This window comes from Narcine bancroftii, chromosome 13 (assembly GCF_036971445.1).
Source record: "Narcine bancroftii isolate sNarBan1 chromosome 13, sNarBan1.hap1, whole genome shotgun sequence".
In the NCBI taxonomy this organism is placed as follows: domain Eukaryota; kingdom Metazoa; phylum Chordata; class Chondrichthyes; order Torpediniformes; family Narcinidae; genus Narcine; species Narcine bancroftii.
The window spans coordinates 74559181-74575367 of NC_091481.1; the positions used below are offsets into that span (position 1 = coordinate 74559181).

Below are 16187 nucleotides of genomic sequence, written 5' to 3' on the forward strand. Positions count from 1 at the left end.
TTTTAAAAAAAAAAGGCTTCCTCATCGTGCCAGAGGTTTGGATCTGGGCTCAAGTTACAGATGGTTTGAACAGAACAAGATTCTGTGGCTGTGGAGACTGCAGGAGCACTGGAGGCAAATCCATGAACACTCAGTGATTCTGGGAGAGGCTCTCTGACTGTAAGGGGCACTGGGAAACGCTAATGGTGAATCTTTGTCTGTCTCATGGCAGACTCAAGGCAATTTTGTGTAATTTTTATTTTATATTTTTAAATTTAATTTTACAGAATGCTAACAGGCTATTTGGGCCCATGAGTCTGGGCTGCTCAATTTACACCCAATTAACCTACAATAAATATTATCTAATATGATGTGTATTACCATAGAACACTTCAGCCCATATGGTCTGTTCTGAACCATTATTCTGCTCATCTCCACTGACCTGCTCCCGGACTTTAGCTCTCTGTACCCCTCCCATCCAAGTACCGAATTTTTCTTAAATGTCAAAGTTGAACCCACATTTACCACTTCAGCAGGCAGCTCGTTCCATGCTCTCACCACTGTCTGCGTGATGAAGTTCCCCCTAGTGTTTCCCCCAAACATCTCATCTCACTTCCCCCCCCCCCTTAACTGCTAGTTCTTGTCTCACCTAACCTCAGTGGATAAGCCTTCTTGTATTTAGTCCATTTATGTCCTTCATCATTTTGTACATCTCTATTAAATCTCCCTCATTCTTCTACACTCCAGAGAATAAAGTCCCAACCTGTTTAATCTTTCCTATAACTCAATTCTTGAAGTCCCGACAACATCGAAGTAATGTTCTCCGCTCCCTTTCAATCTTATTGATATCCTTCCTGTCATTAGTGATGAAAACTGCACAGAATACTAGAAATCTGCCCTCACCAGTGTCTTGTATTAAATGCAAGCATGTATTAAATTGGGATCTGAGGTTTGTATTGATTCAATGTCTATGATGTAAATGGATTTTGGTGTTGTGGCATCCTTCTGAATATAGTTTGTTCTGTCTTCTTGTAGTGTTCCAACGAGTCCGTGCTGGCAGCGAGCTTCCACCCGACTGAAACCAACCTCATTATTACGTGTGGAAAATCGCACATTTTCTTTTGGACAATGGAAGGCAACACTCTGACCAAGAAACAGGGCATTTATGAGGTGAATATAGTTGGGAGCAGATGGCTGAGGAGTGATGAAAGGACCTGGTGTTGGGTGGGTGGGTCCCACTGAAATAGTCCTGTTGATGTAAAGCATCTGCTTGTTTAGACTGGTGCCATCCTTCAGACTGGGGACAGTTGGCGCACAGAGGTCCTGATGTGTGTGAGGTGAGGGTGGAGCAGGGGATGGTTTCAGCTTGGAATAATGGAGGAGAAATAGTCCATTCGTCCCACTGAGTCTGCCACACCATTCAATCATGAGCTGATCCATTTCCTCACTCATTGCTACTGCCCAACCTTCTCCCCATAACTGTTCATGCCCTGGCCAATCAATCTCTGCCTTAAGTACACCCAATTACCTGGTCTCCACCATCACCTGAAGCAACAAATTTCCCAGACTTACCAGCCTCAGGCTGAAATTTCTCGAATTTTCTGTTCTATATGGATGCCCTTCAATCCTGAAGTTGTGGCCTTTTTTCCTAGACCAGGGGTGGGCAACCTTTTATCATGTGTGGGCTGGATGGTGTGTCAGTGGTTGAATGGTGGGCCACACTCACGCTACCATAAATGAAATAAATAAATAAATAGATTTAATACAACGATGCATTTCAGGTCAGGGAAGCCATCTTCAAATCTGGAAATGCATCAAAAATCACGAGTTAGTCATTAAAATGACACAATAGAAAGAAAAAGTCAAAAAGGAGAAAAATTGAGTTGTTTTTTAACGTTTGATAAGTAGAAGGAAAAATATCAAATTCCTAATAATACTTTTTGTTATTATCAACTTAAATCAATGTTGCATGATTGTTGAGGGAGACATTTGGATTTACCTAAAGAATCATTATTTGAAGTATTGATTCAAGATGGAGGAAAGAAAGGGTTTATTTCAGAAATATATAAATTAATACAACGGAAAATGCCTAAGATTGATTTGCATAAATCGAGACTTAAATGAGAGAAGGATTTGGGAATTCAGTTTGACATGGATAGTTGGAGGAAGATTAACAGAGACACTATGACAAAGTTAGTTAATGTTAGGTATAGGTTGGTGACTTATAATTTTAAACACCAATTACATTTAACTCCAGAATGTTTGAAATGATATAAACTGAGCGCTTCAGATTTGTGTTTTCGCTGTAATGAGAGAAAGGTATCTTTTTCCATTCAGTTTGGTCTTGTGATAAATTTAAGGGTTTTGGGGCTAGATTAGGAGACTGTTTGCAGGATATCCTGAAAATACAATTTTCTCTAGACCCAAAGATCTTTTTAATTTGAGAACTGACTGAAATGGCTTTGTTCAACAAATTAGACAAATTTCAAATGGTGTTATTGTAATTAGCTCCAGCAGTAGCAAGGAAATGTATAGCTGTTTCAAGGAAAGATCAGATGGAGCTTAATTTAAAAAGATGGCATTCAGAAATGAGGTCTTGTATACCAATGGAGCAGATGACATAATTTACATGATCAATATTATGCCGTTAAAAAGATTTGGAGCCCATATTTGGGCTACTCAAATTTGAAAATGTGAGACTGGTTGTGGGTGCAGCTGTATCTCCGTATTGTAGAGTGAATGAAAGATTGAAGCTATTCTTATCTCCTTCTTTCTTCAGGGAGTAGGGGGGTAGAATTTGGTTAAATGGAGGGGTAGATGAGGTGGGGGGGGGGTGGGGTGATTAGACTCTTTTTCTTTTAGGATTCTTTGTAGTTCTTTTAGGATTTTTCTTTATGTAACCATGAAGTTTTTGACAATTTGTTAATATTTTAATTTTGTAATTGTAATTACTTTGTTTTCTAATAAATAAAATATTTAAAAAAAAAAAAATTTAGTTACAATGAAAACAAAATAACTAACCCCAAAACAGACAGCAGTAAGAAGGGGGGGGTGTATCTTGCACAGAGGGTGGGGGGAGTCTTACGCAGAGGGATGGGAGGCCTCACCGAGAGCAGGGGGAGCTGCACACCGAAGGTGGGAGTCACACATGCGGGGGATTGGTGGGGGGAGGGGGGAGAGTCTCGCATTGAGGGGGGCAGCCGTGCACTGGGCCAGATAAATTTGGGTTGTAGGTTGCCCACCCCCTGTCCTAGACTCTCCTTCCATGGGAAACAACCTTTCTACAATTACTCTGTCCACGCTTTTCAACATTCAAAATGTTTCAATGAGATCCCCCCTCATTCTCCTAAATTCTAATGAATACAGGCCGAAAGCTGTTAAACACTCCTGATATGATAACCCTTTCATTCCTGGAATCATCCTTGTGAACCTCTTCTGAACCCGCTCCAACACATTCTTTCTTAAATGAGGAGCCCAAAACTGTTCACAATATCCCAAGTGAGGTCTCACCAGTGCCTTATAAAACCTCAACATCACATCCCTGCTCTTATATTCTATTCCTCTTGAACTGAACGCCAGCATTGCATTTGCCTTCTTTACCTCCATTTCAACAAGCAAGCTTAACCTTCAGGCCGTCCTGCAGGAGGTTATTTCCAGTTTTCTTCCCATTTAGAAAATAGTCTGCCCGTTTATTTTTTTTCTACCAAAGTGCATGACCGCACACTTTCCAACATTATATCTCATTGACCACTTCTCTGGCCATTCTAATCTGTCCAATTCCTTCTGCAGCAATTGATTGTGTGTGTCTGTGTGTGGATGATTTGCTTCTGAGGCAGAGAAATAACAAGTTAAGTTTGCAGTGCATGGTGGAGGGCAAGGACATAATGTGAACTATACAAATGTTGAGTGAAAAACTGTTCGGTTGCCATCACTAGTGAGAGATGCACAGAAGTCCCCAAAAGCTGGAATTTGAAGGAATAATGATTGTGTTGGAACTCAGCAGATTGATCGGTTTCGAGCCAACCCCCTTATTAGGACTGAGGAAAGTTAAAACGTTGAGAGGATTCACAGGAGGTTCACTAGAATTATTCTGGGAATGAAAGGGTTATCATATAAGGAGCGTTTGACAGCTCTTGGCCTGTACTCATTGGAATTTAGGAAAATGAGGGGGAATCTCATTGAATCATTATAAATGTTGAAAGGTGTGGACAGAGTAGATGTAGAAAGGTTTTTTTCCCCATGGTGGCAGAGTCCAGGTCAAGAGGGTACACTTTCAGGATTGAAGGAAGTCTACTTAGACCAGAGATGTGTAGGAATTTCTTTAGCCAGAGGGTGGTAAATCTGTGGAATTTGGTTGTGGAGGCCAGGTCATTGGGTATAGTTAAAGCAGAGAAACAAACTAGTGTCCGAATCCCTCTAGTGGTCAGGAGTGTCATTAGCACTCTCAGTACATCCCCTTTCCTTGAGATGTTTATTCGAACAACATGACACACTAATATAGTATTCATTTCAATTTAAAGTTCAACACAAGTGTAAACACAAACAGCTTTCTTTTTCAATCTTTTTATTAATCATATTATAGGTAAACAATACATGAGGAGAATAGGAGTACCTAATCAAGAAGGAAAAAATAATATCACTATATGACACTATATATTGGATTACACCACAGTTAACGAATATATTCTCATCTCCTCAAACTGAAATTTTCAAAACAAAGAAAAACATTTATTATATAAAACCCCACCTAATCTAAAGGGGAAAAAAAAGAGACTGGGCAGCTTATCCCTGAGAATTTATTAACAAAAATTAATCATCTGGTCTTCCCCAACAAAGAGAAAAGAAATAAAATTAAATATAGACCAGAAGGAAAAATGGTTAAACTAACTAAATCATGTGGAAATAATTTATAAAAGGTCACCAAGTTTCTTCAAATTTAACAGAGGTATCAAAAGTATGGCTCCTAACTTTCTCTAAACTTAAATATGACATAATTTGAGAGAACCATTGAGTGAAAGTGAGTGGATTAGAATCTTTCCATTCAAATAAGATCGCTCTTCTAGCCAACAATGTAGAAAAAGCTACAGCCCGATGTGTGGACGAGGGAACTTGTCCCACTTCGAGAACTAAGTCCAAAGAGAGCAGTTAATGGATTAAGTTGCAACTGATAACCAGTACAGCTGACAAAGTCTTAAAAATATCTAACCAGTACTTCTCCAACAAAGGGCAAGACCAAAACATATGAGTTAGAGAAGCCACTTCTGATTGTAAACAAACATCAGCAACACAAACTTTTTAAGTGAGCATTTCCTTTACTTTTAGACATTCAATCTGTCTGGTACTTTGATGACACGTGTGGATCTTATTAACACAGGCGCTTGTGTCGGCTCCACTGGCCATACTGTCCAGCACTGGTGGTGTTTCCTCTGTTACTGTGAAGGCTGGATCTTCTGCATTTTTCTTTTTCTGAAGTGTCTCTTGCATTTTCAGGAGGCTCTTTTGATTCCTTCCTCTATGCTGACATTGTAGGATCTTGGACTTACTTTCTCCAGAACAGTAGCCTTTTTGTCCCAAGTGTTGGAATCTGAGTCTTCCTGTGTCACATTATGCCAGTGGCCCTAAGCTTCTTGCTGACTTGTCTTAGTTTGCTTTTTGTCTCCATTGCAGGCACTTTTGTTTCCATTCAACATCTTTGACGTCTCTGTTCTTGTTTGGGCCTGCAGAATAGGGTAGTGTGGTGCGGAGTCTATGTCCCTTCAGAAGCTCAGGGGGTGAAATGCCACGTTCAAGTGGTGAAACTCTGTAACTCAATAGAGCTAGATAAGGATCTGACACCATCTAGTGCTTTCTTGAGCAACTGTTTAACTATGTGCATGCCTTTGTCTGCTGGTCGAAGTCACACCCTGGAACCTCCTGACGTTTCTTTTATTGTAATAAAGAAACGGGTTCTTTTAAAACAACTATACTTTATACAACTACACACAAGACCGTGTGGAGGCATCCATCTTGAATCTCCCCCAAGCTGCCAACAATCAAGTGTCAGACTCCCTCTAGTGGTCAGGAGAGTTATATCACTACAGGAACCTCCCCCAACAAAGATTACCTGTGTGTGTTAGAAATTGAATTAGATGGAGGAATTCTGAGCAATATAAATGGAATTGAATTGGTTATTGTCATGTGCACTGAGGCACAGTGAAAATGTTTGTTTTGCCTGCCATCCAGACAAGTCCTTAAATACAGCAGAGAGTGCAAAATACAAGAGCAGAATATTGTGCAACAGTGAATAAGTTCAAACTATGCATCATTGAATTAATGAGGGGTCCACAATACAGTCCTGACCTCCTCATTGATGAAGGGCTCAAGCCCAATATGTTGATTGTGTATGTTTCTGTATGCCATATAAAATACACAGCTTGACCTGCTGAGTTTTTCCAGCATCGTGTTTTTACAGTCCTGACCTCTTTCAGCTTTTGAATCTTCCTTCCCAAGCAGTAGAAATATTCAGCCTTAGAGAGTTTGTTAATTTCTTGGTGATGTATGGGATCGAATGTCAGCCACTGCCTCATTATCAGCTACTTACTCCAGGTGTCTCAGTCTTACCTGCATTCTCTTAAAGGACGGATGATCTGAGGTAGGGGCGGGCAACATTTTACCATGCATGGACTGGATGATGTGTCAGTGGTTGTACGGTGGGGTGCACTGATGCTACCAGTAATTAAAGAAATAGTAATTTCAATTATTTCTTGCCTGGTTAATGAAATAAGCTGGGAACGCCATCTTTAATTTTGATATGGCAGCACACCACTGACCCTCTGCAACAATCGGAGTTAATAAAAATATACTGCTGCATTCCTTCTGCATAAAATGCATTTTTAAACTTGCTTTACCTCAGCAATTGATCTCCTGTGACCTAAGGATTAAGCTAGGGTGTATTGGGACAGTTTCTTTTCAATGCTCCCTTTCCTCCCTCTCTCCCTCTCTAGCTTCCCCCTCCATTGATAAGTAGGTCCTGGCATTCATCAGCCCCCCTCCCCGCTGAGCGAGTTTATGAGCGTTTCACTGCGCATCCCCCCCACCACCCAAAATGCTAATGCCCCCAGTGATAGGATCCGTACTATCACATGGACTTCAAGGGGCCCCTACTGTCGACCAACCGTAACACCTACATTTTTACAGTGATCGACGAGTACTCTCGCTTCCTGTTCGCTGTGCCCTGCTCGGACATGACTGCCTCCTCAGTCATAGAGGCCTTGCACAGCATCTTCGCCATCTTCGGGAACCCCAGTTATATCCACAGTGCCCGGAGGTCCTCGTTTATGAGCACTGAGCTGTGGCAGTACCTCCTGGAGTGTGGTATTGCTTCGAGCAGGACCACCAGCTATAACCCATGCGGTAATGGGCAGGTCGAAAGAGAGAATGTCACTGTCTGGAAAGCGGTCACGTTTTCCCTCCAGTCCAAAGGCCTTTCCACTGCTCGCTGGCAGGACGTTCTCACTAGCGCCCTACATTCCATCCGCTCCCTCTTATGCACCGTGACAAATGCCACTCCCCATGTAAGGATGTTCTCTTTCATGAGGAAATCCGAATCGGGATCAACCACGCTGGGTTAGCTCATAGTTCCTGGACCTGTACTCCTGCGACGCCACAGCTAGTACTCAAAGAACGACCCTCTAGTTGACTGGGTGAAGCTACTCCTCGCGAACCCGCATTATGCATACATTGAATACCTGGGCGGGCAGGAGGACACCGTCTCAGAAAGGGACCTAGCCCAAGCCGGATCGGACCTGGCATCACTCCCAACCCAACCTCCTCTAAATCCTTCTCCCGTAGGTCACGTGCTTGAACAGAGAGATCAGCACCACCCCACCACCAGCAGTGGCAACAAATCGGGCCAGCCTGTCAACAATGCTGTTGGGGAATTGAGCAAGACAGTGCACGCACCCAATGATCCCGCCAGCAACACAACTCCAGCGGCCCCAATCCCAGCACCACGGCAGTCACGCCAGACGATCAGGCCCCCCCCCTCGACTGTTACAGCCCTTAACCTCCCACCAGTGTTTCTCTATCTCCTGTTTTATTTTATACAGCCCCTCCATTCACCCCAGGGTCAGTTCCCAAAGAACAGGTAAATGTGATAGTACAGATTCTACCACTGATGTATATATGTGTATATTGTAGTATAGGTTGGCTGTGATTGGATAAGAGTGTAGCCACGCCCACTGGCAGGTCTTAAAGGGTTGCTCCTAGCCAGACCCAGATCATTTTGACTGGTCGACCTACATCTGATACGCTCCAGTCTTTTGTTAATAAAAGCCTTGGTTCGGATCAACAAGTCTTTGCTTCTTTCGACGTGCACTACACCCCCCTCTAACATTTGCTCTGGCCCTGATCCTGCAATAGCTTAAAGAGCAAAGCCAATTGGATTACACTTTGTCAGTCTTGATTGGCAGGGCGCTTTCTGCTTGTTCAACTCAAGTTGAGTAGGAGAAGCCTATCTGGCCCATTGAGCTTGCTTTACCATTTCATACGTTAATGAATTCCACTCCCTATAACCTTACTGTACAAAAATCTATTTATCTGTGCCTTAAATACAGAATGAGGCAGCCTCCACTACTTGCTTTGGCAGTGAATTCCGTGGATTCACTGCCCTCTGGGAGAAGCAGTTCCTCCTCATTTAGGTCTTAAATCTATTCCCCCATATCTTGAGGCTGCGTCCCCTAGTTCTAAATTATTTTACTAATTAAAATTTTGTTTTTGTCCCTCAGAAACAAGAAAAGCCCAAGTATGTTCTGTGTTTGACTTTTTCCGAGAATGGGGATGTGATCACAGGAGACTCCAGCGGAAATTTGGTCATCTGGGGTAAAGGTGAGGCATTGTTCAGAATCAGTTTGATAATTATCGATGTGCAAAACCCCAACCTCTCACTGGGGACTTGTCAAATGCATAACCCCTGAAAGAACTTGGCATCGAGCGAAGTTTAACATTTCAACCAAGTGAAAAGACTGGGTAATGAACTGAGTTGAAAGGATTGGTTTGGGTTTTACATTGAAGTCTCTGCAGTGGAACTTAAGCACACAACCTGTTGACTCAGAGAGGAAGGCATTGCCCACAGGAGATCAGCTCATGCCTATAATTAGCAGGCAAAATACATCCAGATGGTTACGTTTACTCTTTTGGCTGTGACATTCTGTTACCATGGTTTGGTTAAGAACACGGAGGAATGAACAATTGTCATTTACAGAGCTCTGGGGAAAAAGTTGAGGGGCAGGACTATTGGATTTATTCATCCAAGGGCTAACAACAAAAATGAAAGGTTGAATAGTTTCCTTTTATCAAAAATAATTATTGTAAAGTCTACACAAAATGCAAATGTTCCCCTCTTGAGGTAAAAGGTTCTCAACCTTTTTATTTCCAGCCACATACCACCTTATGTAGTCCCTGACTAACCACAGAGCACCTATGTTATCCTATATCAGAGGTGGTATGTTAGTGGAAAGAAAGAGGTTGAGAGCCATTTAGCTTGACGAAGTTGCATAGATCTTCCCTGAAGTGTGGAAGATGATAAAAATGATATTTATGATTAAATAATTTGATACGATGAACACCGAACTTGTTTGCTAAATTCAGCACAGTTGCACAGCCAGTCGTCTCGCTATCTCACGACCCTAGCGATCCCAATTTCTGGTGCCTTCAGTGTGGAGTTTGCATGTTCTCCCTCTGACTGCACGAGTTCCCTCCCACACTGAAAAATCTTGAAAATCAAGCAATTGCAGATCCTCGGAATTTGAATTAAAATCTGAAAATGCTGGAAGCGCTCAGCAGTCTGTCTGACTGTTCTACATCCTCACCATCCTCTGAGTAAAGAAACGAGCCCCTCAGATCCCTTTTAAATCTGCTCCCCTCTCACCTTATATCTACTCCCTCTAATTTTAGATTCCCCTACCCTGGAAGAAAGACCATGACTTTTTAACCTTGTGCTTTTATAAACCTATATGAGATTACTCCTTTCTCTATGCTCCAGGGAGAAACATCCCTTCGAATACAAGGCCACCTGACTCGGTAACATTTCTTGTGGCTTTTTCTTCATTTTTTCCAGCTTAAGGTAATGGAAAAATCTGGCCAATGGGGAAATAGAAATCTCCAGCACAGTATAGGGCCTTTGGCCCACAGTGTTGTGGCAACCTGATAATCTACTCTAACAACTGCTTTGAATTTCCACACTGCTTACCCCTCCTTACACCTATCTAATACACTCTTGGAAGATCCTATTGTACCTGCCCCCACCACTATTTCCAGCAGGGCATTCTGTGCACCCAACAATCTCTGAGAAAAAATTCTACCTCTTGCATCCCCCTGTACTTTCTCCCAAGCACCTTAAAACTATGCCCCCCTTGTGTTATCCATTTTATCCTTGGAGGGAGGGGGTAAAGCCTCTGGATGTCTACACGATCAATGCCTCATCATCTAGTTCACCTCTATCAGGCCACCCCTCGTCAAGGAGAAAACACCAAGTTCACTCAACCTATCCTCATGAGGCATGGTCTCCAATCCAGGCAGCATCCTTATCAATTTCCTCTGGACTCCAAATGTGGGGTTGGCTTCAAGAGCCGGGAGGTAATGTTGCAGCTATATAAGACCTCGTTAGACCCCACTTGGATTATTGCGTTCAGTTCTGGTCAGCTCATTACTGGAAGGATGTGGATGCTATGCAATGAGCTGACCAGAACTGAACGCAATAATCCAGGTGGGGTCTAATGAGGTCTTATATAGCTGCAACATTATCTCCCGGCTCTTGAAGCCAACCCCATGGTTAAAGAAGGCCAATGCACTATGCACCTTTTTAACAACACTATCAACCTGTGCAGAAGCTTTGAGTGCCCTGTGGACATGGATCCTAAGATCTCTCAGTTCATCCATACGGGTTAGAGTAGTCCCATTAATATTGTATTCTGCCTTAACATTTTATCTATTGAAATGAATTCAGATTCAAATTTCAGATTTTTTTGTCGGAGTACATACATTACGTCACATACAACCCTGAGAATTTTTTTTACCTGTGGGCCAGGCAGAATTATCGCATATTAGTAGTGCAAAGAAAACTGTATACAATGTAGATATAAACAAATGACTGTGCAATACAGAGAGGAAAAAAAACCAAACAATAAAGTGCACAAGTATGAATTCCTGATTGAGTTTATCGTTGAGGACTCTGATGGTGGAGGGGTAGCAGCTGTTCCTGAACCTGGTGGTGTGAGCCTTGTGGCACTGATACCACTTTCCTGATGGCAGCAGCGAGGACAGAGCGTGTGCTGGGTGGTGTGGATCCTTGATGATCGCTGCTGCTCTCCGACGGCAGCGTTCCCCGTAGATGGTGGGGAGGGTTTTGCCTGTGATGTTCTGGGCTGTGCCCACTACCTTTCGTAGGCTTTACGCTCAGGTATTGGTGTCCCCATACCAGACCGTGATGCAGCCGTTCAGCACTATTTCCACAGTACATTTGTTTGTAGAAATCTGCCAGGGTTTCTGGTCTCATTAAACCTCTGCAAACACCTGAGGAAGTAGAGGCGTTAATATGCTTTCTTCATGATGCCATTAATGCGTTGGGTCCAGGAAAGATCTTCCAAGATAGTGATTCCCAAGAACTTAAATTTGCTCACCTTCTCCACCCCTGAACTCTCATCTCTGGTACACATTTGGTTCAATCACTTCACACTTTGAATTTTAAAAAAGCATAAAAAACAGTGAGAGAGAGAGAAATGTGGATGTGATTCACATAAAGCTAGTAAGCCAGTATGTTGTAATTGGAAAAGCTGACAATCTTCTTGTCTATTGATAAGATAATTGGAAAAAAAATAAGGAGTTCTGCTTCTGTTGAAGGGGGCATTAATGAGACCGTTTCTGGAGAGCTGTACAATTTTGAGGAATGTTTGACAGGCTAATCGCTGAGGTTTCGGAGAATGTGAGGCAGGTTGACTAAAACCCAAGTTCTGAGAGGTGTTGCCAGGATGTATGTGGAGAGGACGTTTCCCCTCATGGAGGATCTAGAACAAAGATTTACTGTTTAAAAATCAGGTCCAACCAGCAAAGTAGCAATGTTTTTCACTTTTCTCCCAGGACTGTGAATTTTTGAATCTCTCTTCCTCGAAGCATGGTAGAAGAGTTTTTAAATGTTATGAAGGCACAAGATTATTTGTCAGTCAGAGGAGTTGGTGAAAGGTTGCTTCGGGTGGAAGGGAATGTTGAGTTTGAGGCTTCAATCAGGACATCTGTGGAATGGTGGAGCAAATTCAAGGGGGAATTGATCGATTCTTGTTTTCATCAAATTTTGACTGACTCTTCTAAAGCAGAGAAACTCAAAAACTGCAGATGCTGGAATCTTGAGTAAGGTGGAGAGACTCAGCAGGCCAGGCAACATCCGTGGAGAGAAATAGATAAGAAAGGGTCCTGACCTGAATGGTTGATTGTCCATTTCTCTCCTAACCTGCTGTACCTCCAGCTGTGATTTGTTTGCTGTCTTCCAAACCAAACCTTGGTATTTCCTTTAAAGTTCATACAGTAAAAGTCTTAAAATCTGGACTGCTGGGGGATTGGGTCAGTTCGGATTTTATGGATTCTCGGGCAATACTTCTAAAATTCAAATTTAAGGAGGAATAAAGAAGAGATGAACAGGTAAATTTTGATTGTTTATTCATTATGAAATACAGCAAGCTTCATTTATCAAAACAAGCAGTTTTACAGAAAAATAAAGTCAACACGACAAAAATGTAAACAAACTTTTTTCACCACAAAAATGAGCATGTAATGCTTGAAATTATGTTTAAAATTGAACATTGTAAAAGAAAAATACAATATGAAAATGAATTTCTTTCTGATAAGATTACCTGTATTAAGCGTGGTTGCTTGTAGCCGCTGTGCATCTGTCGCGCTTGCGCGTGCGCATACACGCACACTCGTGTGTGTGTGTGTATATATATATATACACACACATATACACACACGCACATATACATACACGTATACACATACACATGCATGCACACACATAAACACATATACACACGCACATATACACACACGCACATGTATACTCACACACGAGAGATCATAGAAAACTACAGCACAGAAAATATTTGGCCCTTCTAGTCTGTGCCGAAACATCATTCCTCTAGTTCCATTGACTTGCACCCAGTCCATAACCCTCCAGACCTCTCCCATCTGTATATCTACCCAATTTATTCTTAAAACTTAAGATTGAGTCTGCATTTACCATGTCAGCTGGCATCTTATTGCACAATCCCAACACTCTCTGAGTGGAGAAGTTTCCCCCTAATGTTCTGTCTAAACCAGATTCTCGGGTGGTCTGGATTTCTGGTATCCAGATTTTTGGACTTTTACTGTATATAAATTCACATCATCATTGAGGAAAACTTTATCGTATCTTAATGTTATATATTTTCAGTTTGTCTACTTCAGTGAAACGAATACTTCCTTAATTTTGGACGTTGATTAAAGATATCCATGATGTAATTTGCTTTTGTAGAATGTAATTTGATGTCTTCCTGAGATATCATTTTGCCACTTTTTTGTTTACATCTCATTGTATTTATTTACTTCTCTGTTCTTTCATATGTACTGTACATTTTTTGTCTCATGGTGCATTGTGGTAATTTTTATTATTAATTGGTGTACCATGCGTACCTGTGTGGCTGAGGCAAGTAAGAATTTCTGTGCACTTGTAGATTGTACTTGAGTGTATGACAATAATATATAATATACAGTAAAATCCTCATCTGGAATCCAAGCAACTGGCAAAAAATTGCCGAAATTAAAAAGATAAAAAATTATGAAAAGTTTAAAATTGCCACCCCGCCAATCCTGCAACATGCAATCTCAAGCAACCAGCAAATTCACTTACCCAGCATCTACCAATCCCCATAGGTGCCAGATAATGGGAGTTTTACTGTATTTATTATATGTATTGTGCATCTTTTGCTACTTGGTTCTAATCTCATCGACGTACATTTTTATGTAGGAACCAACAGGATCAGCTCTGCAGTTCAGGGGGCTCATGAAGGAGGTATATTCAGCCTCTGCGTGTTGAACGATGGAACCCTGGTGTCAGGTGGAGGGAAAGATCGGAAGGTCATACTGTGGGACAGGCAGTACCACAAGGTTCAGGAGACGGAGGTGAATAGCAAACCCCAATCTATGTCCTGCAGCCTTGCCTGATGTTCGTGGGGGGTTTAGTTTTCTAAGGGGAGTGAACTTTTGGATGCAAGCAAGAAGACTGCAGATACTGGAAAACAGGAGCAACAAACAAAATGCTGGAGGAACTCAGCATATGGTGACATTTTTAAGTGCCAAGGGAAGGGAGGAGATTAGTGGGAAGGGACAAGTGGATGAGGGACCCGCCGTGAGAACAATTCTTGGGGAGAGGCGAAGGGAAGAAGTGTCTGGTGATGGGATCCCACTGAAGATTAGGGAAATTGGGGAGAAGGTGGCTGGTGGGGTGGTATTTTTTAAGTGCTTCTTCCATGTACCACTTTCCTGCAGTTTCCCCATATTGTTCATATTCCTCAATATGCAGAAATCCATTGATTCCTATTTTGTAAGGGCTCGAGCAATGAGACTCTGATGCCTTCAGCAGCCAACCAGTTGTCACCCTCTGAGGGAAGATATTTCTCCATGTCAGAAGTGTTGGCTCCTTATTCTGGAACCCTCCCTCCCCCTCCGCCTTGGGGAAACAGCTTCTCTGCATTGCAATACCCAAAAGTGCTGGAGAAACTCAGCAGGTCACATGATGCAGCATTTATAGTAGCAGTTCTCAACCTTTTTCTTTCCACTCAGCAAAGTGAGTGGGATAAAAAGGTTGAGAACCACTGATCTTTTTCCTCATACCTTGACAAAGGGCCTAGGCCTGTAAGGTTTATTTCCTGCGGACGCTGCACAAACTGCTGAGTTTCTCCAGCACTTTTGTGCATTGCACCCCAGCACCTGCAGACTTTCCTGTTTAACAGCCTCACTGCCACTTCACCCCTTAGAACAGTGGTTCTCAACCTTTTTTTCCCCCCACCCACATACCCCACTCAGTAGGGGGGGTAAAAAAAAGGGTTGGGAACCATTGCCTTCGAATCTTTAAGAATCTTACCACTTTCAAGGAGTTCTCCACTCACTCTTCTAAACTCCCAGAGGGATCAAAATCATTTGTTGCTTGTTTAGCTCCTACCTTTTTCAAAACTGCAGGTTCCAGAAGCTTTTGGGCCAGTCCGAACGATTGCAGAAGGGAAGAATGATGGCTTACTTATTGGAACAACAAGGAACTGCATTCTCCAAGGCACACTGAGTGGCGGATACTGCCCCATTGTACAGGTACATTGAAATAGAAAATTCCCCTCACCCCCCCCTTACACCTGGGTCAATCCAACCTATTGCCAAGGTTTTGAAGTTCATGCATAATTATATATCTGGTTTGGGGGAGCAAGGATTAGCAATGACTGAGCACTGTAGCAATGACTCAGCCATTATCGAAAGCTTGGATATTCCGATGGTAGTTAATAAAAATATGGTGGTGGTGCCGGAGCGGCTGTAATGGCAGCGCTGCCGTGGGTGTGGATCCTTGGAGAGCAGGGAACAGAGTCTCAGCAGCCCCCCGTGGGGTCTAACAGCCTGTTAAAGGAGCTAACAGTGATTTATTTTAAAATCCCGCGACCGTGGGGTTTGGCCCAAGATGGCAGCGCTTATGATCAGCAATAGCTACGAGGGGTTCCAGACTCTGGGGAAGTGGGGCACCAGGAAACAGGGAGAACCACCCCCCCTCCCCCACACCACTGTTTGAGAAGGAGAAGCCGAGGAGACAACCCACAGGGCGGTGACTATGGCGGCAGACCAGTGAGGGGGCTCACTGAAGAATGCACAGGTGGTGGGGCTGTTGATGTCATGAGGCAAATAACCCAGGTAGGCTGCGGGTGACTGTGGTCAAGGGACTCGCACAAGGCTGTGGACTGCTGGAGACTAGCTTGAGACTGGCTGAAGGGGAACCTGGTATCGGAACTGGTATATGAGAAGGTACTGAGGGCGCTGAAGGGTTCCAGATTGTGTCAGAGGTTTGGATCTGGAGGTCGGGTCGCCGATAGTTTGGACTGGACTCTCTGTGGCTACGGAGGCTGTGGGAGTGCTAGAGATGAATCCACAGACACTCGGTGACTCTG

The 16187-nt window shown here is 42.8% G+C and overlaps 1 protein-coding gene across 4 annotated transcripts in view; it reads left to right on the forward strand.

Annotated features, from left to right (window-relative positions):
- Positions 1-16187, forward strand: part of LOC138748337 (echinoderm microtubule-associated protein-like 1) — a 146367-nt gene that overhangs the window by 92460 nt on the left and 37720 nt on the right. For all 4 annotated transcript variants that reach the window (XR_011347948.1, XM_069908351.1, XM_069908352.1 and 1 more), the window contains 4 exons: positions 1015-1149; positions 8745-8844; positions 14012-14166; positions 15223-15348. Coding sequence is in view for 3 of the 4 variants with exons in the window: in XM_069908351.1 (XP_069764452.1) it covers positions 1015-1149; positions 8745-8844; positions 14012-14166; positions 15223-15348 (516 nt within the window). In the remaining variant the exon portion in view is untranslated. The remainder of the gene's footprint in view (positions 1-1014; positions 1150-8744; positions 8845-14011; positions 14167-15222; positions 15349-16187) is intronic.